General features: G+C 38.2%; 1 protein-coding gene across 2 annotated transcripts in view; it reads left to right on the top strand.

Moving 5' to 3' along the window:
* LOC117406015 (trafficking protein particle complex subunit 10-like) overlaps nt 1-23,891 on the top strand; it is a 168,556-nt gene that overhangs the window by 103,612 nt on the left and 41,053 nt on the right. For both annotated transcript variants that reach the window (XM_059029751.1, XM_034009655.3), the window contains exons 11-18: nt 1,750-1,841; nt 5,723-5,863; nt 6,694-6,806; nt 15,644-16,170; nt 16,518-16,659; nt 17,285-17,443; nt 19,119-19,351; nt 22,692-22,792. In XM_059029751.1, the coding sequence (XP_058885734.1) occupies nt 1,750-1,841; nt 5,723-5,863; nt 6,694-6,806; nt 15,644-16,170; nt 16,518-16,659; nt 17,285-17,443; nt 19,119-19,351; nt 22,692-22,792 (1,508 nt within the window). The remainder of the gene's footprint in view (nt 1-1,749; nt 1,842-5,722; nt 5,864-6,693; nt 6,807-15,643; nt 16,171-16,517; nt 16,660-17,284; nt 17,444-19,118; nt 19,352-22,691; nt 22,793-23,891) is intronic.

Raw genomic sequence — 23,891 nt, 5'->3', positions numbered from 1 at the left:
ATCTAGACAATGTGGGGAAGCTATAAAAAAGTCCAACAAGATGCTCGGATATATTGTGAAAAGTGCTGAATTTAAATCAAGGGAAGTAATGTTAAAACTTTACAATGCATTAGTAAGACCTCACCTAGAATATTGTGTTCAGTTCTGGTCACCTAGTTACAAAAAGGATATTGCTGCACTAGAAAGAGTGCAAAGAAGAGCAACCAGAATTATCCCGCGTTTAAAAGGCATGTCGTATGCAGACAGGCTAAAATAATTGAATCTATTCAGTCTTGAACAAAGAAGACTACGCGGTGATCCGATTCAAGCATTCAAAATCCTAAAAGGTATAGACAATGTCGACCCAGGGAACTTTTTTGACCTGAAAAAAGAAACAAGGACCAGGGGTCACAAATGGAGATTAGATAAAGGGGTATTCAGAACAGAAAATAGGAGGCGCTTTTTTACACAGAGAATTGTGAGGGTCTGGAACCGACTCCCCAGTAATATTGTTGAAGCTGACACCCTGGGATCCTTCAAGAAGCTGCTTTAAACTGTCAAACGAAATGAGCACAGCACCCTCGCACACGTTAAAAAATAAATGTACAGGAGCAATATTCAACACATGCACAACATTATTTAACAGAATGGTGAAGCAAACACCAAATTGCTCTGCGACTTGTATGTGATTCAGGTTTTTTTTAAGAACTCATCAATTTCCAACTTTATGTAGCAAGAGAAATAGCTGCACGATTCGCCGTTTGTTTCATGCCATTTTGTAGGGATGAGATGCACTCGTGGAAATTAGAATACACAACAAGGCAATGATAAATTGAAAGATTGAATAAACTAATCAGTGTTCCTGAAGACACTCTCGTAATGACAAGTAAGTTTTGAAAAGATTAAATAAACTGTTTTAATTTATGTCTGGTGATGATGAGTTATCAGGTTACAAAACAGTAGGCTAATGTATCAGTTGTGAACGAATCGCTATCGGTTCCTGTTCCTTTAGACGGAGCATTTACAATGGGAAAAATCAGTTTCACCACAAGTTTTTTTCTCTTAGCCGAAGTGTTCTCTTAGCCGAAGTTCCTATATGTGGAGACTACTGTATCAGTAAATTTGTCTAATCCAAGTTCGTTTTAATGAGAAACCTTAAGACTCTGGAAAAATATTTAGCAAGTCTGCTATGTTTTACAGTGAGCTTTAACTAGACTATTGCTTCTGTTTTTCATGCAGAATTGGAGTAAAAGTTAGATAATGAAATGGGTAATATCTGATTTATTTTGTCTGTTTCTATTCAGCTAAATGATTACAAGGAAGTTAATTTAGGAAATTAAACTGAGCTCAGCAATACAGTTTTGAAACAGAATGTTAAGTAGTATGTGTTTATGTAGGGATTTTCAAATGGTATTTGTGTTCTTAAGTTATTTGCATGAAGTATGGGTATGACTGCTTCTTCTGGCCAAACAGAAAATGAAAAAGCAGCAATTAAGCTTGGAGTGGCATATATAAGCAAGTCACACTTTATGGTTTTACATACGGTATATCTAGTGACCCACTTACTAATTCACTTTTGATTACAATAAGTCTGGGAGTCGAAGTCACGCTTACATCTTTACTTAAATAATTGTGATGAAACTTGGTCAGGACATTTTTTAACACAGATTATTGAGAGTCTGGGGGTATACATAGGCAGCTGTCTGTATATGAATTGTCCCTTATTTAACTATTTGAAGAAAAATCTGTTTTTAATCATTTTTCTCTTAGGAACTCTCACATGCTGCTATGGATATGTACAGAACAATTGGTCGACTTCGATCAGCTCGACTTGTAGGAAAAAGCCTGGCTGAGTTTTACATGTAAGACCATTTTTAATATGTTTGACATATTATCTTTATTTTTCCCTAATGCGACTCCTAAGGCACGATTTTGAGAAAAGAAGGTAAAATGCAAACGTAAGGGAAAAGTGCTCTGCGTTTGTGCTGGATTGGGCCGTCCCCTTCATGTTGTGATTCTGAAGGGAGCTTGAGCTGGACGCTGGCAGAACTCTGTTAGCGCTGACCAATGATGAAAAAGTAGGAGTCAGATGCTGCTAGCAAAACAAGAGCAACTGACATTGCCTTTAAGACAACGATAGCCCAGCGTTTGCCTTTGGTGTAATTTTGATCAATAAAAGCTGTTCTTTATTGCCATTGCACCATTTGATAATGAAGCATTTAGAAATATTCTTCCAGCCTTTGCAATAAAAAGCTTATTTAAGATGTATGTGGGAACTGTGATTTGGAACATAGCTTCATTAAGAACATAAGAACATAAGAAAGTTTACAAACAAGAAGAGGCCATTCAGCCCATCTTTCTCGTTTGGTCAACTTTAATGCTGCTGGGAAAAATAGATTTGAATAAAACATGTATTTTTAAATACATAGGCATACACCTCAAAGTTCATAATTTCTGAAAGTAATTTAGTCCAACATGTTTATATTTTCATATGCACTCATTTTTTTGCTGTTGTCTTCCGAATAACAGCATATATGTTTCAAACCGAACACACAAAGAAAATGTGTATTTTAAAATATGCAATGGTCTGGAATAAATTACTAAACACAGGTATGAAATATGGGCTTTATATTACTCAAGAAAACAGTTTTTATATTTTAGAAACCTTTAGTATTTTAGATCAGCGCTTAGTTTATGACGCCAGTAGCAGGTGTGTAGTGGCAAAACTGGAGCTGTCCTAAACACCAATAATGGTACATTGTAAACATTTAACCTTTAATCCTAAATGTTATTTTTAATTAAATACCAACCGAGTCAACCAATACACATACTAAGGTTTACTATTACTTGAAGTATAAAAAAAACTTACACTAACTCATGAATTACTTACATTTGCACAACTTTTTCCTCATAAGAAATCCAAAAGTTATGGTCCAACATGTCCAAAAGCAAACGGTTGCCTCTTTTTTAAGAGTGTTTCCCAGTGTAAATTAAGAAAAGCCCACATTGGAGCATAACCAATGGAGTATAACCCCTGGGAGCTCCCGTCCACGGTCGGCCGTGGAAAAGCTTGGACTTGAACCGGCGACTTCCAGGCTGTAGAGCGCATACTGCACTCTAGCGAGTGCTTTTACTGGATGCGCCACTCGGGAGCCCACCAAAGTTTTTTTCAATGTATATTACATAAAGTGCTTTTGTACAACTATGCTTGGGGTCACAAGCAGTAATAGGCTCCAGTATAAATAAGAAGGTGAAAACTGAAAAGTTAAACACTTCTTCATAGTCTTTTTCCATAGCCTGGGCATTTCTACATACGGCATATAAACTAATAAATACCTTGCCCGCTAGCCAGTGCTATGATACTGATGCATAAGCACAGTGAGCTGTATGATAGTGAGTGACAGTAGTACAGATCATTCAGCCTTGACTAATGTGAGTTGGGACCAGGATCCTTGAAAAGTGTCTATTAATAAAATACAAATACCAAAATAAAATGTTGACTTTAGGTAATAAGTGGCAGAGCAGCACCCCACCCTCCCAAACAAAGACCAGGTCCACTCTGGCCCCAGTGTCATACTGCAGAGCAGGGTGGGCAAATTTACCGTGCACAGTTAATGCATTCAATTCAATTAAATTACCAATTAATCATTTTTGTAGCGTTCATTAAATTAACACTACCACAATTAACAATTAAGATAACAATTTTTTTTATTAACTTAGTAAAAAAAAGAACAACAAAGCAACTAAATGAACTCTTAATATGCATATGCAATTTTATTTTCAAACTGACAATGCAAAATTAAGCATTCGAATGTCTCATCAAGCATGTTGTATTCAGTGAGCCAATACGTTTTGCAATGACAACAACTGAATATGGAATACTGGTGATCATGTTCACGCATTCAGTCATCAAAAAGTTCAGTTAACTGGGGTTCCATTAATAATTCATTCACAATTAACTAGGTAAATGCATTTATTTAAGTAACATTAACAGAAAACCTTCTCAATTACATGAATCATTAAATTAGTAATTAACAATTAACCAACCCTGCTGTAGAGCTGTGTCTACTGTATACTCTACACAGCATTTGTCCAGTTTACTCATTTGAAGGTACTTACAACATTGTTTTTGACATAGCATGCTGGAATGTAAGGTATAGGTCATACAATGGTTGATCAAATGCATAGAGATCTGAGAAAATTAATAAAGTTACGTAACTTTATGTACTGCATACGTCGTTATATATATTCAGTGATGTGCTAATCCAGTACATCAAGTTTTTAAATATATAATGACTCCACCCTTTCGAGTGGATATGTGTTGTATAGGACAGTAACATGTAACCAGGGTCGCCCCATCTGCCAACTGCATGCAACTCTGTCTGTATGACAGATCAGATCAGGGGGGCATTAAATACATAACTGCACACATTGTTATAAATTCAGTTATTTACTAGCCCGATACATCATTTGAAAGGATTTACTTTTCACATTATCACTAAAGTTTAGGCATAAATCACATCTTTCCAATATAAATTCACACTGTACAGGCAGAATGATCCTACCGGTTTCATACATTTAATACTCTTTATAATATAAAGCCTTCATACCTGTGTGAAATAATGTATTCCAGATCATGCATTTTTTTAGGAGAATATTTTCTTCTTGGGTTTGAAACATGCAAATTCCGAAAGACTCCTCACAGCGTTGGAGGTTTGCCCTATCATCAAAATTGGGCCCTGAATGTTACATCCTCTTGGGGTCTCTAGTTGCTCCCTCTGTAAACGCACTGTCATGCGGAGTGAGCCATGTGATCGTTAGGTCAGGTACGAGTTGCCACTCTTCGCTCATGGCCCGCCAGGATTGCTTTATTGACTTTTTTGCTACAGTGATCTCTTCATCCAGTGTTCAATAGCTTGGCAACATCTGTTGCTTTGGTTTGCTGGGTGATCGATTTGGACAGCATGAGTGGAGGAAGTCTGTTGATCAGCAGTCTCTCTGGGCCATTACTTTACAGAGGTGAAGTGACATTAATATTAGTCAATTCAAGCTGGGGAGAAAACGGGTAAATACCTGCTTGGACACTCCTCTGTGCATATATATGTTCTTTCAATCACACTTACAGTACTGTGGGAGTAGCATAAAAACTTGAGTTGATATATAGGGATATCCCTTTGCAGGCAAAGTTGCACGGATTGTTTGTACTTAGAAATTCTTCAATTAAAAAAAATGTTTGCAGTATACTGCTTTGTACAGCTGTTCTAACTACACTGCCATAACCAGACTTCATCTTAGCTTGTGTGTTTTTCAGGTTTGATCATAATTAGCTGATATTTGGGAAGTACATGGTTCATGGAGTTTTATTGGATCATTTCTTACTCATGATTAAAGTTTACATTTTTACAGCATGTTACCAAGAGTATTTTACTAGATTCGATTGCTACTGACTATATTAGATGGCAAATTAAACATTAGTTTGCCTTGCTGCTCGTTGTAACTTATATTTGCATCACTTGTGGATGTGTGTCTATGTACCCAACTGTATATATCCTACAGAATACACAACTGAGATGTCAAATCTTCTTTACAACCCGTTTCTGATACGTTTCATTTACAGCACTTTGCCATATCCAAAAACCCTTAACTGTCCTGTCCTTCTTTTTGAAATAATGATAAAAAGTATGAATTGCACATTGTCATTTGAAATGGTCAATTAATGGTTAACTGTTTGTTTGGTCCGCAGGAGAAAAGGGGATCCTCAGAAAGCAGAAGGCTTCCTTCAAGAGGCCCTCAAAACCTATCTGGCTGAGGGCTGGGCTCTGCCTGTCACCCACACCAGGAAGCAGTTAGCTGAGTGTCAGAAGCAGCTTGGGCAGACGGAAAAGTATCCTTCAAGTATTAGCTTCGTGTCACAGCCCACTGTTGGAAATGAGATTGCTCCTTTGCACCATTTAAAAAGATAACGAAGAACCTTCATTACATGATTATACTGTAACTATAATTGTAGTTCTGTGAGGATTACATTATCAATAATGATGTTGGGCAGTAAGTATTGTGTCTATACACAGTTCAAATACTGTGTGCTGGGCCACCTGAACTTAACTTTTCACCTAAATCAACATTTCAATTATTTTATTCAGATCCTAGAAGATGGGGATTGTGGTATGGTTACTGAGGGAAAATATATAATTTTAAGACTTTATATAATTTTAAGGTCTGTTTTTCCTGACAGGGTTTTAAAACTAATGACAGTTACCTGTGCACTAGATGTCACTGTTGGATAAAGCATGCTGGTTTAATAAGGTCACTTCTTTAACTAGAGTTAACGACTGTATTATTGTTCTGTTGGAATTACATCATTAACTAATTGCCCAGCTGTATAAATAGGCCTGTTTGTTTCAACTCCAGGTGGAGCGTAAAGGTGGCTCAACACTGGAAGCAAGCAACGCGAGTGAATAATTTAGAAGTGACTGGAATATATGGGTGCGTCTACACCACCAGCGAGCAGACAGTCTTGGTGAAGCGAGCGACTCCGGAGGAATAGAAATGTGTTCGATTTTTCCCGCCAGTCGCGAGTGACTAGAATGAAACAGACCGATCAGAAACAAAGTCAGTTCCCAACACACTCACAAAAGTTATAAATAAACATAACTTGTTGGAATGTTATAAAGGTTTGCAAGAGTTTTTTTTGTTTTCCTTTACCTGCTTTCTCAGTTATCTTCAGACAAGTAGCCTTTTAGCCAGTGATATCAATCTCCCAGAAGAGGAGAGGAAACACTTCTGTCAGGAGATCCTGAATATTGCTAACCAGCAAACTGATAACCAAAGTAAGACCAAAAGCTTAAAGGGATACTGTATATTATTTTGAATTTCTTAATAAATTCAAACTTGTTTAATGTCCTGTTACAGTATACATTATGTGTTCTGTATTGTTTTATGACTTTTTCTGCTTGGATCATTATCTTGCTTTCTATTCTAGCAAACATTGCTTTTATAAAGATTTCTCTAGGCTGGTCATGGAGAAAGTGAGGCAGGGATCAATATTAGCATTGCACAGCTTCAAGACACAATTCTTTACCTGTTGGCTTCAGTGGTAAATGCTTCCCCACCACAACTCCCTAAAATCAGTTAGTTTTTTTTTTAAGATAGTAATATTTGCTGATGACCTAAGTAGAAACAACATTAATGAATCAGACATAATAGGTTATAAAGCAGGTAAGAAATTAGATACTAGGTGTGACATCGGCAAGGAGTCTCAGAGACCAGAAACGTTACAGTTCAAGTGATCACGTGCATTTATTTACAACACAAAAACAACAAATCGCACTGTACTGTTCTTATACCATCACTACCTGACTAACACCCATGATCACCCTTTAAATAGACCTGTGACTGGAGCCTAATTAATAATTTAATTATTTATTCAATTGACGGCTCCAGCCACATCCCCACAATGTTTGTGCAACCCAATATTCCCTACACACACACACACACACGTGCATTGGCAGAGCTTTCATGCTGCCACACTAGGAAAATGTATCTTAATATTAATTGTAAATCTCATGGTTTCTCGGCCAGTTGGGTTACGAGTTGAGTGATCATTGTTCCACGTTAGATGACCGCAAAGGCCTAGAATTTTGGAACTGTTTAAATTATAAACCACATCCACTTCATACTGTGGTCACTGGCATTGCTTCATTAATTGCATCAAAAATGAAATTAACAACTGTTGATTTCAACACATCAGGCAAATTAACCCTTAAGTAGGCCTAAGATGGCTTGGTGAAAATAATTATCATAACTGATTTAGTTGAATAAATAAAATAAAAAAATCAACATGTAAACAGACCTATCAACTTGACTGCACATAATATATTTACTTCAGTGATTCAAAAAATAAAAAGACAAAAAGAATAGGGAAAATGACTAAACATCAGCGGTGTTAAACAGTGATAACAGTTTATAATGAATTTACATTGCAGCAGTCATTCAGCTAGATCAGTGGTTCCCAACCCGTGGTCCGTGAGTAAACTCCAGGTAGTCCGCAAACAACTCCCAAAATTTGGTTATGCAATTCTTGCAAAAAAACAATTTCTACACAATCGCACGTTGTGCTACTAATATTACTAAGGAACACAACAAACAGCTTCAACCATGCGATACATAATTATAAGATATGTATGTAGTCTGCATTTTCCCCTTTATCTGTTTTCTTTTATTACAGATGGGTTTAGAAATTACTATATATTCAAAGCCGTCATTAACTGAAACAGCTTTCTAATGTGAAACAAATACTAACTAAAGGCCGGAACACACTGCCCAATCTGACCGTCGCATCTCAATGGAGGAGGTTGCGTCGCAAAAAAATCTTTGCGAACGGCCATCACACACTGCCCTATTAAAATTGCAGGAAGGGACGCACAATTTGTGATTTTTTTCAGATGTTTGACCTGCCCTGGATGCATTAAGTACAGCGGCAATGAGGCAAATCAGTGACAATAGGTGAAAACATAAGGCTATACTATCTACAATTTTGGCTAGAAGGCGGTGTGATTGTGAAAACCACCTATGATTGAAGACATGGGTTGACATTGTCAATACCTTTTAGGATTTTGAATGCTTGAATCATTTATTCAAGACTGAATAGATTAAGCCTGTCTGCATATGACATGCCTTTTAAACCCGGAATAATTCTGGTGGCTCTTCTTTGCACTCTTTCTAGAGTAGCAATATCCTTTTTGTACCGAGGTGACCAGAACTGAACACAGTATTCTAGATGAGGTCTTACTAATGCATTGTAAAGTTTTAACATGACTTCCCTTGATTTAAATTCAACACTTTTCACTATATATCCGAGCATCTTGTCGGCCTTTTTTTTATAGCTTCCCCAAGTTGTCTAGATGAAGACATTTCTGAGTCAACATAAACTCCTAGGTCTTTTTCATAGATTCCTTCTTCAATTTCAGTTTCTCCCATATGATATTTATAATGCACATTTTTATTGTCTGCATGCAATACCTTACACCTTTCTCTATAAATGTCATTTGCCATGTGTCTGGCCAGTTCTGAATGCTGTCTAGATCATTTTGAATGACCTTTGCTGCTGCAGCAGTGTTTGCCACTCCTATTTTTGTGTTGCCTGCAAATTTAACAAGTTTGCTTACTATACCAGAATCTAAGTCATTCTTCTCATGTTCTTATGTAATGTAGATTAAGAATAGCAAAGGACCTAATATTGATCCTTGTGGTACACCACTGGTTACCTCGCTCCATTTTGAGGTTTCTCTCAGTACTTTCTGTTTTCTACATGTTAACCACTCCCTGTGCATGTGCATGCATTTCCTTGAATCCCCAGTTTGAGAATTAATCTTTTATGCGGGACTTTGTCAAAAGTTTAAAGGAAATCTAAATAAACCATGTAATATGCTTTGCAGTTATCCATTGTCAATGTTGCATCCTCAAAAAAAGCAAGCAGGTTAGTTAGACACGATCTCCCTTTCCTAAAACCATGATGACTGTCTCCCAGGTTACTGTTACCATATAGGTAATTTTCCATTTTGGATCTTATTGTAGTTCCCGTAAGTTTACGTACGTATAATAGAAGTCAGGCTTATTGGTCTGTAGTTACCTGGTTCGGTTTTGTCTCCCTTTTTGTGGATCGGTATTAAGTTTGCAATTCTCCAGTCTGTCGGTAAATCCCCTGTCAAGAGACTGTTGCATGATCTTGGTTAGCGGTTTGTAAATAACTTTTTTCATTTCTTTGAGTGCTATTGGGAGGATCTCATCCGGCCCAGGGGATTTGTTTATTTTAAGCTCCTAGTACCTTTAATACTTCTGCCTCTGTTATGCTAAAGTTATTTAAAACTGGATAGGAACAGGTTGACATGTGGGGCATGTTGTCCGTATCCTCCTTTGTAAAAACTTGTGAAAAGTAATCATTTAATATATTTGCTATTTTTTTCTCTTCATCTATGATTTTGCCATTTGTATCTTAGACATTTGAAATGTACTGTGTGCCAGGACAAGTTTTGTGGTTTTAAAGTTCTAATATAAATAAATTATTTTGTAATTACTTTTGATAGACAAACATAAGTAACTTGTACTTGCTCTTTAAATCTCGACGCCTAAAATCACAAAAAGATGAAAAAAGTTATACACTCATTTAGAATTTTGGCTCCCTATTAGCAGACTGGTAGGACTTGAGTCTGGGACTTGGACTCGAACATTTGTACTCCGTGACTCGGAGACGTTAACGATGAGTCCTTTTTTATTTTCTGTTACAGAAATAATATTACAGTTACAAGGACACCTGTGCACAATAAAAACCCACCCTTAAAACATTATCCAATCACTGGTTAGCCCTGTTGTCTTTGCAGCCAAAAACAAATAACAAATAATAATCATATACATTATAATCATACTTTTAGAGCTTCTTAATTCATATCAAAGTCGCGGAGTGATTAAATGTTCTGTGTTTTGGTTCTAATCTCTACTCGTTCCTAGCACACACCATCACTGTTTGCAAGCAACATCAATGACTTCACCTGGCAAATTCAGTCGAAAATGGCCTACCTTCATACAGGCAGATATATCATAAGAACATAAGAAAGTTTACAAACGAGAGGAGGCCATTCAGCCCATCTTGCTCGTTTGGTTCTTAGTAGCTTATTGATCCCAGAATCTCATCAAGCAGCTTCTTAAAGGATTCTAGGGTATCAGCATCAACAACATTACTGGGGAGTTGGTTCCAGACCCTCAATTCTCTGTGTAAAAAAGTGCCTCCTATTTTCTGTTCTGAATGCCCCTTTATCTAATCTCCATTTGTGACCCCTAGTCCTTGTTTCTTTTTTCAGGTCAAAAAAGTCCCCTGGGTCGACATTGTGTATACCTTTTAGGATTTTGAATGCTTGAATCAGATCACCGCGTAGTCTTCTTTATTCAAGACTGAATAGATTTAGTTATTTTAGCATGTCTGCATACGACATGCCTTTTAAACCCAGGATAATTCTGGTTTCTCTTCTTTGCACTCTTTCTAGAGCAGCAATATCCTTTTTGTAACGAGGTGACCAGAACTGAACACAATATTCTAGGTTCGAGGTCTTACTAATGCATTGTAAAGTTCTTTTTCATTTCAGTATCTCCCATATGATATTTATAATGCAAATTTTTATTGCCTGCGTGCAGTACTTTACACTTTTCTCTATTAAATGTCATTTGCCGTGTGTCTGCCCAGTTCGTTTTGAATGACCTTTGCTGCTGCAACAGTGTTTGCCACTCCTCCTATTTTTGTGTCGTCTGCAAATTTAACAAGTTTGCTTACTATACCAGAATCTAAATCATTAACGTAGATTAGGAATAGCAGAGGACCTAATACTGATCCCTGTGGTACTCCACTGGTTACCTCGCTCCATTTTGAGGTTTCTCCTCTAATCAATACTTTCTATTTTCTACATGTTAACCACTCCCTAATTCATGTGCATGCATTTCCTTGAATCCCTACTGCATTCAGTTTGAGAATTAATCTTTTATGTGGAACTTTGTCAAAAGCTTTCTGGAAATCTAAATAAACCATGTTGTATGCTTTGCAGTTATCCATTGTCGATGTTGCATCCTCAAAAAAATCAAGCAGGTTAGTTAGACATGATCTCCCTTTCCTAAAACCATGCTGACTGTCTCCCAGGATATTGTTACCATGTAGGTAATTTTCCATTTTAGATCTTATTATAGTTTCCATAAGTTTACATATAATAGAAGTCAGGCTTATTGGTCTGTAGTTACCTGGTTCGGTTTTGTCTCCCTTTTTGTGGACCGGTATTACGTTTGCTATTTTCCAGTCTGTCAGTACAACCCCTGTGTCAAGAGACTGTTGCATGATCTTGGTTAGCGGTTTGTAAATAACTTCTTTCATTTCTTTGAGTACTATTGGGAGGATCTCATCTGGCCCCAGGGGATTTGTTTATTTTAAGAGCTCTTGTCCCTTTAACACTTCTGCCTCTGTTATGCTAAAGTTATTTAAAACTGGATAGGAACAGGTCGACATGTGGGGCATGTTGTCTGTGTCCTCCTTTGTAAAAACCTGTGAAATTTAATATATTTGCTATTTTTTTTTCTTCATCTATGATTTTGCCATTTGTGTCTCTTAGACATTTAACGTCCTCTTTGAATGTTCTCTTGCTGCTATAATATTGGAAAAACATTCTGGATTTGGTTTTAGCCCCCTTACTTCCTTTTTGACTTGTGTTTGCAGTTCCAAGTACTCTTTCTGTGTACTTTGTTTTTGGTCCCTTTTAAAAGCTCTGTAAAGTGCCTTTTTTCGCTGAATATTTTTTTTAATTGATCTATTAAAATTGGTTTTAGCCTCCTTAGCAATATTGATTTCTATCTCTCTCTTGCCTTTCTAACTTCCTTTTTGACTTGTGTTTGCAGCTCCAAGTACTCTTTCTATGTACTTAGTTTTTGGTCCCTTTTAAACAGTCTGTAAAGTGCCTTTTTTTGCTGAAGATTTTTTTCTAATTAATCTATTAAACCATTTTGGCCATTTTGTTTTAGATTTAGATTTGTCCACCTTTGGGATGTAATTGTTTTGCGACTCTAGTACTACATTTTAAAAAAATATCCATCCTTTTTCTGTGGATGTTTTCTCTATTTTACTCCAATCTACTTCTGTTAGTGTCTGTTTCATACCTTCGTAGTTTGCTCTTCTAAAATTGTAAACCTCAGCTTTAGTCATTACTTTTTGGGTTTTAAAAATCACTTCAAATGAGACCATGTTGTGGTCTGAGTTTGCCAATGGCTCTCTGACCTGTGTTTTAGTTATTGTCTTTGTTATTGAAAAGACAAAATCAAGGCATGTCTCCCCTCTAGTCGGTGCCTTGACAAATTGCGTTAGGAAGCAGTCATTTGGCATTTCCACCATTTCAATTTCGTCCGTCATGCTCCCCACCGGCTTTTCCCATTTTATATGGGGGGAAGTTGAAATCCCCCATTAGTATGGCTTCTCCTTTGCTACACGCATTTCTAATGTCATTGTATAACACATTATTTTGCTCGACGTCATGCATGCTCCTATTATTATGCCCTTGAATTTTTGTCCATTTATGTTGACCCATATTGATTCGGCGTTGTTTTCTTCGTCCAGATTTAACACCTGGGGTTCAAGGCTATTTCTTATGTATAGCGCTACCCCTCCGCCTCTTCTGTCCTGCCTGTCTTTCCTATACAGTGTGTACCCACTAATATTATATTTGTCTCCATCACTCTCAGACAACCAAGTTTCTGTAACACCTATCGCATCGTAGTTACTTGTTAGTGCAGTAACTTCAAATTCTAACATTTTGTTTCTGAGACTTCTAGCAATAAGATAAATACATTTAATAGCTGTCTTACCTGAGTTGTTGCCCTTGTTTTGATGTGGTCTCCCTTCTGTTTTTTGTTCCCCCCCCCCCCCCCCCTTTCTAGTTTAAATTCTTCTGGACCTCCTCAAGGATCCTTTCTCCGAGTAGATTGGTTCCCTTTCTGTTTAAGTGCAGTCCGTCCCGCCTATATAGGTAGTCCAGTGTGCTCCAATGTTCAAAAAAGATTAAGCCTTCCTGCGTGCACCACGATTTCAGCCATGCATTTTGATTTTGTATTTCCAGCTGTCCGTATGGTCCTTTACAAGGTGCCGGCAGTATCCCAGAAAATGCCACAGTTTTGGTCTTGTCTTTTAATTTCCTTCCTAGCTCCCTGAATTTGTTTTGGAGGGATCTTGGCCTGTCTCTTCCAATGTTGTTGTATCGATGTGGACGACTACTACTACCGGGTCGTCTCCTGTTCGTTCTCGGAGCCTGTCCACGTTCTCAGTGATGTGCGTGACAGAGGCTCCTGGAAGGCAGTACAATATCGTAGTAAGGGGGTCCAAACTGCGAACTGAACTTGCTGTGTTTCTCAATATGGAGTCCCCAACAATCATGACCTCCCTTCTTTTTGCTGCCTGGCCAGCACTGTTTATAGGGTCCTGGGTGTTGTTCCTTTCATTCTCTTGATGTTGGTTTTGGTCATCTAAATTTTGAAGTTGCTCAAATTTGTTGCATGTTTGGATTTCTGGAGGTTGTGTTTGACAAAGTTTCTTTTTTTCCCTGCTTCTGCCTATCTGAACCCAGCTGTTTCGACCCTCCAGACCTAAACCCCATTGAGATGTTGTGGCAGGACCTGAAACGAGCAGTTCATTCTCGAAATCCCACAAATGTCACTGAGTTGAAGCAGTTCTGCATGTAGGAGTGGGCCAAAATTCCTCCACGGCGCTGTGGGAGACTAATCAATAACTACAGGAAGCGTTTGGTTGCATTTATTGCTGCTAAAGGTGGCATAACCAGTTATTGAGTCTAAAGGGGCGATTACTTTTTCACACGGGGGCACTGGGTGTTACATATTTCATATATTTATTAAAGAAAGTTATGCATCAAATGTTTGTGTTATTTGTTCACTCAGGGTCCCTTTTATCTAATATTAGGTTTTGATTGAAGGTCTGATGACATTCAGTGTCAAAAATATGCAAAAATGCAGAAAATCAGACGGGGCAAATACTTTTCCACGGCACTGTACATATATACAAAAATAGGACAACAAAATACTCTCTTAATATGAAATATACTAATAATACATCCTTATTTGCTATAAATATTTAATTTAATTAACAATCGCATCATTTTTACAACTAGGTGGTTTATATACATTCATACTTCTCAATAGCTAAATTTATTTCACTACCGAGAGAAAATAAATAAAAACAAAACCTAAATATAACTAAACACAGTACATTTATATTATCTATTTAATACAGTTGCTTTGTATTTTTTACAAGTTTTAATTTATATAGATTTGAAATAAAAAAAATAATAGCTACTGGTATATATACAGGGATAATTTATACTATACCGATTAAAAATATTAATTTACATCCAGAAGCGATTGCTTCAGAAAAGTGATAATTTATAATCATATGTTGATATTTCCTGTTTTTATCAAATATCTGCCAAAATAATATTTACATATTTATTTTACATTGAGACAAGGGAATATGGCAGGTATTGACCTCAATTCCAAAGTTGGACGACTGAGACTGTTAAACTAGTTTTCAAAAGTTTTATTCAGTTCTGACCGTACCATACAACGGAAAGAGGGGAGAAGGGAGGAGAAAAGAAAACCATTTCCTCAATTAACAAGTTACAGTGAGATTTCTCACTGTTGAATGCACAACCACGTAGAAAAATATCACAGATGATTATTTTTAAAACAAAAGGAAAACCTAGATTTCATTAACTTGTGCTCAGCTATATCCCGGGGCTCCCGATCCAGTGCAGTGGAACAGTCTCAGTCACTTGGTTCTCACGCGCACAGCTGCCACATCCCCTTTTCGTATGTTCAGAAATCTATCGAAAACATTATTAACCCTGTCACATTTAGTACAAGTTATTGATAGTATTGGGGGTATATAGAGGTTTCTGCCATATGTAATGCTTTAATTTTGAGCTCTCCACTATAATTATTTCTTGTTACATTTATTCTTTTACAGTGGATTTCCAAGACTTGTCCATCCATGAACTTGTGTACATTATAGTTACTTAGAGCAAGTTAAAATGAAATCATTCTTATTTTCTTTTTTTTTTCTTACTTTGCTCTATAGTACAAAAGGTGGTTTTGGGGATGAGCTCATTTGCACAACTAAGGCAGCTGCACTTCGAACCTTGCTCAGCTGTGGTCCATGTAGGTGGCTCCTTGACCATTGAGCTGAGCCTCCACAGCCATATGCCAATCCCTGTGCAGCTGGAGCAAGTGGCAGCCAGCGTGCACTTCAGCATTGAGAAAAACAGCTTCAACAAGGCAGTAGAGTGCCTGAGCAAACAATGGGTAATGGCAGGTGGGAACAACGGCATTATTCACATTCAAACCGACCCTCCTGCTGGTCGCCCTCCACGAGTCAGTCCGCCCTCACTGGAACTGTATGAGATGCATGACAAGAGCCCCTCGGACAACTCGCTCAACTCCACCGGTGTCATCTGCAAGAATGTGCACCTGCTGCTGCGCCACCAGGAGAGTGGTTCCTCCACAGAGACGCAATCTGGAGTTCCATTGGAAGACAGCGCACAGGTCCTCAAAACAACTGATGTATTGCTAGAGCCAGGTTTTAACAAGATTGTATTTACTGCGCCGGTAAGTTCAACAAGTTAAATAGCTTTCTGTGCACCTTTTATCAGGACATTAGGGACACAAGCATCCTCTCACCCTGTAAATGTACTCTGAGAGCTGTTGAAATTAGGCCAGTTCAAACTACTACTGCTTGCAGTAGGAACCACCACTGCCATATTTTTCTATTTTTCAATAAACAGAAAGACTACCATCAGAAGATAATATGAGGATATTTTTTAGGAGAAAATTTATTAGAATAATTTCTAAAGCTGGCCAAAAGTCAAGCAGTTGAGTGCTGTACTCCATATAAGAGCTTCTGGAGCGCAGTTTGGGGACGATGTGTAAATAAATTAACAAATCTCACATTTCAGGCCCACGAGCCAGGGACGTACACCCTTCGTCAGCTGTGTGCAACAGTGGGAAGCGTACAGTTTGTTCTCCCCCACATCTACCCCATTGTGCAGTATGAGGTCTATTCTCAAGAGCCCCAACTCAAGGTTGAGCCACTGACAGGTAAACTGTATAGCGCTGTGAATATTTTACATGCATATGTGTTTTAATGCTAAAATATTCAGGAAGATACACTAGGGAGTAACAATTTGATATTAAGATTCTGTCTCTCATCCCTGTTGATTTGGTATTTTTTATTTATACATTACAATGCAATACTGTTTAGACTTAAGTGTGCTTTTACATAACGAAACATCACAAGTGTCTAAAAAACAAAAGTGAGCATTAATACTTACAGCACTGAGTAACTTTACAGAAAATCCTAGGGTAGCTATTTTCAGTGTATAATACTGAAAAAAATGACATACACATATTAGTATATTAGATTAGTTTTGTGCTAAAACTGCCTGTAATTGAGTGGCGTTCAAGACGTTTTTGCAGGACTGCAGTGTAGACGAGTTAAGCTGATGTGCAACTACTTCTTTGATGTGTTCAGTCATTCTGGTGTGTTATATAATTCCTATGAATAGGAATCATAATTATGTAGAATTTAGTGTTAACGTAGCCGAAATAAACCCTCTGCACTCTGTGCATATATAATGTATATATTGTACAAATACTGAATTAACAAACTGTAATTAGAAATGCATCATATGCTTACCTGTCTCTCTGTGTATGTATATTACAGACATTCTTTTGGCAGGGATTGCCCAAAAGGTGAAGTTTACAATAATTACTGGGCACTATGCAATAAAGAATGGGGATGTACTACAGCTAAGCAATATTGATGCAATGCCTATCCTGTATTCTCCTGGGAGTACTGCAACAATATTATCCAACACGGGAGGTGAGGCCACAGCAGTCTTTTCACTCGTTTCCCCATTCACTTCCTGTGTTACAGCAAATAGGACCCTATCGATGCCACACATATTCCTATGCATAGCAAATGTGAGTGAAAGGATAAGGTGGGGAGGGAGACCTAAACCTTAACTCATGAACTTATATTACAGTGCTTTTGCAGAAAAAATGAAAACAAAGATAGCAAAACAAAAAACAGTAACAGCATTACAGTATTGTCCAATCTGCCTATTTCCATGATTGGGGACTTGTGAGAAAGTTATACTAAAGAAAGGTAAGGCCAATTTCACAAGGTACTTCTAGGTACTCTAGGTAAATCTGGTACAGTTAACCACTTCAACTCCAGATGTAAAAATGAAACCCATTCCCAAGTACCAGATTTTGAAAATAATAATAATAATGTTTTCAAACCTGTAATTGCTATAAAATGTTAACATATGGTGAATAAAACACAAATAAATGACCTAAACTGTGTTTTTCATTAACCTGTTATGCTCCTGTGTACTACATACCCATGTTCAATATAGAGATAAAAACATGTTTGTTTATTTTTATTATTTTTATTTTTTTTGAACAATAAAAACAAAGACACTGCTAATAATAATCAGTAAACAGTAATTATCAAATAAAAATCAAACAACATCAAAACGTGTGCCGTTATCGACTTACTCTGTGCCATTTATTGAAATACAACAGAACCCGGGGTTGCCTTCGCAACCACTGCACATTGTTCTTGTGTCTTTTTTTTGTTTTTATTTTCGTAGCAGACCCTGCACCTTTTTTGCGATCTCTGCTTCCCTTGTGTTGGAGGGATAGTCACAAATGCGTGTACACAGCTATTTTGCGCAGGCTTTGTGATGGATCTGGATGCCGCATACACCTGCTTTATTGCCTTGTACCCAGTGCTGTGTTTTGATAGTATTTCGTCACAGCACTGCCATTTAAAACCAAACAGCTTCCCATTTGTAGCTGCCTTACCTGTAAAGTAGCTAGATGCTCTTTTGTTTGTACAGTTTGTACTTCATCATCATCGCTGAGTGATAAGTCAGCATCACTTGCTGGTATCGAAATCCTCCGAACCACGTACTTTGCTATGTTTAGCTTTCGCTAAAAACTATATAAACTACAACTAAACAAGTAAAACTAATAATAAAACAAAAAAAGAATAATTTAAAACACTATATATATACACTTGTAAAAGTTAAATGGCTTCCCGCAATATATCTCCGTCTTCTAAACGCCCACATGTAGATTGGAATCGCTACATGACACGCAATTGGATAAAAATGTCACATGACCCTCCCCCTTCATTGCACATTCCACAGCACTAGCACTGCTTTAGAGAATGAAACCTGAAACGCAAGACTGAGAAACCAATCATAGAATAGAATGGGAAACTTGACGCACGCACGTACGGCATGGTACTGTAAGTGGGTTTTCATTTAACGTACGTGCGTACGTCATGGTGTTGAAGTGGTTAAGAAAATAAACTGAAAGAAAATACATTTTTGCTGAAATAACTGCTGTGTAAATGCAGTACTGTGAAATATTGTGTTATGAAACAGTTAGCAAGATTGGCCTGCTATAAGTGCTTTGTAAAACTGGCCTTATTTATTACCCTTTTTAACTTGCAAAAGTTGTCCTTTTTGGTTTTCCCCCTCCAGAAAAAGTTGAGGAAAGTGTATTGATGATCCAGTCATCCGAGAAGGTTACCAGCATTATGTTGCCACTTTCTCCTGCTTATCATGTCATTGAGTTTGAACTGGAAGTAATTTGCCACATCCTCTCCACCCTCTCAAAACCATTTGACAATGAGAGGCTGACCAATGGGGAGCTCCACTGGAAAACCAAAGAGAATCAGAAGCCAGACTCCTGCCTGGCCGCCATCACTCAAAAGGTAAATACATTTACATTGTTTATTTTGGCAAATGTTTTAAAATACTTAGGGACCTATTTTTATGTGCAAAGGCATATTTTCTGAGTGGAGTAAAACAATTGCAGCAACATAACTGGAAGCCGTTATAGTATTGGCCCCCTATGCTTATTATATCATAATTCAAGGTAACAGATTAAGGACAAGCATTTAGTAAAGTTTAACCACTTTTTAATAAAAGCAAAATACACAATTTCTAGTAAAAGCACAGCTGTGCGGTGTGCAGGGTTAGTCATAGAGTCAAGGGAGCGCAGGTTTGCACCCTTGCTGTGCGAAGTCGGCGGTCTTCGCTGGGGATTCCAAAGGGAGCTTCTCATTGCCTCTTGCGCTCCCATGGATTAGGGAGGCAAAAGCGGCAGGGACTTTCTCCTCATCGCGCTACAGTGAACCCTACTGGCCAAGTGTGGGAATTGCAGCGATGAGTGGAAAGAATAATTGGACATTCCAAATTGGGGGAGAAAATCAGGGATAAAATAATTGGGCACACTTAATAAACAAAAAAAATGTATTTAATTTAAAGTATTCATTCATGACAAAAGTATTAGTTTTTCATTTAACAGTTTTTAAAAAAATACATTATTTTAAAACAATAACAGTTCCTAATTATGTTATTGTAGCTCTGCATACTTTTTTTTTTTTTACCAACTCTGTCCAATCAGCATCTATTGAAAGTAAATATATAAACATTATTTAATGTGGGGAAAAAAGGTGCTAACATGTTTCTGCAGACCAGGCTAGCACACACAAGCACAACAGCCCAGCTCTACAGGATGTTGCATACTCTACAGTTGCCTTGGTTGAGCTAACACACTTAAAATTTAAGAACATTTTTTGAAAGTGATCTTATTTGGGAGCACACAAAAAAATCTTATACATTTTACGATGAGAATAACCTTGGTAAGTTAACTTTCAGGAAAATCTAAAATTCTTAAATATTTTCAGTAGTAAAATTTCTCTTGTTTCGCTGGTGCATTGGGCATAATTTGGTCATACATTATCAGTAATTTTGTGATAAGTCAGTTAAAATTAATTATGGCAATTCAGAATTTCAGCCATAAATTTAAGGGGCAAATTGCTAATTATGTTTGGGTCCCTTTCAAGTATGAAATGTAACCATTACCAAATGGATATTAACCTCTTTAAGACTCGAAACCTGAATAAATATATCAAAGCTGCTCACGGAGCCTGTGATGCAGTCATGACCCGCCCCCGAGGGCATAAAATGACAGCGCTCATAGACCTCAGCACAATTTTTTCTTTCAAGAACTTATTGAGCCTATTCAGATAAGTATTTATTAAAACTGAACGTATAAGCTGGTGGGTAGAAACCTGTCTGCACTGGTAGCCGTATGCAGGCAGCTTTGGCTTTCCCAAGCACGTGTGTCTGATGGGGACAAAGTGCCGCTGTTGGATGCCCCTATTACAATGGGACATACCTTTGGTCCCGCTGTGGACGAGGTGCTTACTACCATTGAAACTGGCTACTCTCTGCTTCAGTCACAGACCCGCAAGACACCACAGTGGTGTCTCGGGAGGTAGCAGCCCTGCTGCAAAAGCGGGCTATTCGTATGATACACCCCATCCAGGGGTGCCGAAGCAGGATGGTGGCCTCAGACCAATCCTCAACCTCAGACAGATCAACCTGTATCTGAGTCAATGGAGGTTCAAAATGTTGACCATGCGACAGCTGTTGCAGTCAATCAGGCCAGGCGACCGGTTCACCACGATGGACCTCAAAGACATCTATTTCCACACCCCATAAAACCAGCGCACAGGGAACCGAGTACGAGTTCTGGGTCTTGCCACTTAGAAGTGCATGGAAGATATCCTGGCTCACGCCTTCTCAGACAGCCTCCTATCTGGGAGTTGGGTTGGACTCCGGGTCCATGCTGTCCACTGTCGGACGACAGAGTGCAGAGAATAGCCACCAGTCTCCTGCGCATACACCCTCTACAAGCCTGGTTCAACAGCAGGGTTTTTTAACCCACGTTGAACCACGACCGCCTACTGACAGTGTCTCGTCACGGTCTAAAGGCACTCTCTTGGAAACAGCCTGCCCATGTACGCCTCGGCATAGCGCTGGACAGTATCACCAAAAGGGAGGTCGTCACCACAGATGCATTTAGCCTGGGATGGGGCACTGTGTGGAATGGCAGGGGGGCACAGGGGGTGTGGAACCCACCTTGACATGGGCTCCACATCAATATTTTGGAGCTGCAGGCAGTTTATTGGCCTTGCATAAGTTTTTGCAGGTGGTTTGAGGGAGACATGTGCTTGATTGTACGGACAACACAACAGTAGTGGCCTATATAAACCACCGGGGCGGTTTCAGGTCCCCAAGTCTCCATCGCAAGTTTTTGCTCCGGGCACATAAGAACCTCCTCACACTGCAGTCAGTACACCTGCCCGGGGTGACAAACTGGGTGGTGGACATCCTCTCAATTGGAGTTCCCAGTGCCTCAGAGTGGAGGCTTCACCCCGCGGTGGTGAGCCTCATTTGGGAGAGATAGATCTCTTTGCCTCACAGAAATCGACCCACTGTCTCCTTTGGTTTTCCATATCAGGAGGCAGGGACCCACTGATGATAGATGCCTTGGCACACCAGTGGCTGAGACAACTGGCCACTGGCCCTGATGCAGCTCCTGAGCGGCCAGCCATGGATACTGCCCAAGTGTCGCAACCTGCTCGGTCAGGCGCGGGGGACCTTCTGGCATCCCGACCCATTGAGCCTGCAGCTCTGGCTCTGTCCCCTGAACATTTAGGTTGTTGACATCCTGCAAAATGCCAGATCAGCATCCGACCTGTCCCATGGCAGTAATACTGCAATTTTTGCAGGATCTGTTTGATGAGGGGGAACATTTTTTTGTCTGCTATGGGGCAAAGTCCCATGGTCAAGCCCTGTCTAAACAGAGGCTTGGCTGTACTGACACCTTCGGTTATGGTTACATTTCGTACTTGAAAGGGAACGTTAGGTTATTATCATAACCCTGGTTCCCTGAAATAGAAATGTAACCATTAACCTTCAAGGTCGCTGCATCCATGATTGCAGCAGGCTTGAAGGAAAAATGATGCTGAGGTCTGTGAGCGCTGTCATTTTATGCCCTCGGGGGCAGCCATGACTGCGTCACAGGCTCTGCGAGCAGCTTTGATATATTTATTCAGGTTTCGGGTCTTAAAGAGGTTAATACCCATTCCTCAATGGTTACATTTCTATTTCAGGAACACAGGGTTATGATAATAACCTAACTTTTTTTTTTACCTAAGTATTGATGTGCTTATAACAGGGGTTTGGTTCTTTTTCTAGATGTCTATTGACTGCCCATGGTCTATTTATTCTACAATTATTGCCTTGACGTTCTACAACCCCTTTAAAGCTGCTCAGTCCTTGCTATCTGCTGGAAAGAGGTGACGCATGCCCATTAATTATGAGTGGAGTTCTTTTACACAGAGTCAATAATTACTGCATGATACAGAAGCTTGGTTTGAGTGCTCAATAAGTGTCAAGACCATGTAGTCCAGTAAGACAATACATTCCAGAAATACATTTCTTGGAATGTCTCTATCTCTTCTCTTTGCTTTTTTAGATGGGTAGTAAAGACATTTTGGTCATGTTTTTTACATTAATTCCACCCATAGAAAACAGTTTAATAAAAGGGAATGACGATACAACAAGCAATTGAGATAAATAGTTATTTTTGCAAGACTCAAAATAGTCTTGCTGTTAACCAGTGATAAACTTGAGAGAGGAATGTTCTTTTTTTAAATTATACAACAACTGGACACTGCTATCCCATTGTTTTCTATGGAGTTTAACCATTCTATTTACTCAGTAATGGAAAAGTTGATGCAAATTAACAATACCTGTATTAAAATCACTGATTACTGATGAAGCATTTCACAGGGACAGTCAATGATTATTTCAAGAGAGATTAAAAAAATAAATACCTTTAAAAAGTTGTAGAATAATGACCTCCATTATTACTATGTAATGTGCCACAGCAATGCCATTATCATTTAAGTAACAGCTACTTTAATTTAGGGAGATATGTCAGTTAAACGGACACATTTCCATTTAAATTTCTTTAGTGAATGTCAACACCTAGGATCTAACCTACAAAGCTAATAACACAGGATTCAGTGCAGAAAAAATCCATACATTCACTGTAATAGTGGGTGGAATGATTTTAAACATTTGACAAAACATTAATAGGAAACATTAATATGATTATAATTCATTTAAAATATGAATAAGATTATAATGTTATGTTCTAAATCTGAAGTGCATTAAATATTCATGATTTTCCCAAGTTTTTAAATACATTTTGAAACATGATCTTTTTATTTATGTATAAAAAGGGATAATATTTAAACACTATAATTTTAAACATATTAAACCAGTCATTAGTTAGTGGGGTAAATCTTTGCCTCACATAACTCTCCAGTATATTAAAGATTTACACATTATGGTATTTTTTTCTATTAATAAACAACGTTTACTGATCAC

Source organism: Acipenser ruthenus, chromosome 9, assembly GCF_902713425.1.
Source record: "Acipenser ruthenus chromosome 9, fAciRut3.2 maternal haplotype, whole genome shotgun sequence".
Lineage (NCBI taxonomy): Eukaryota > Metazoa > Chordata > Actinopteri > Acipenseriformes > Acipenseridae > Acipenser > Acipenser ruthenus.
Note: the sequence above shows the minus strand (reverse complement) of the source record. Positions and strands in the feature narration are given on the sequence as shown.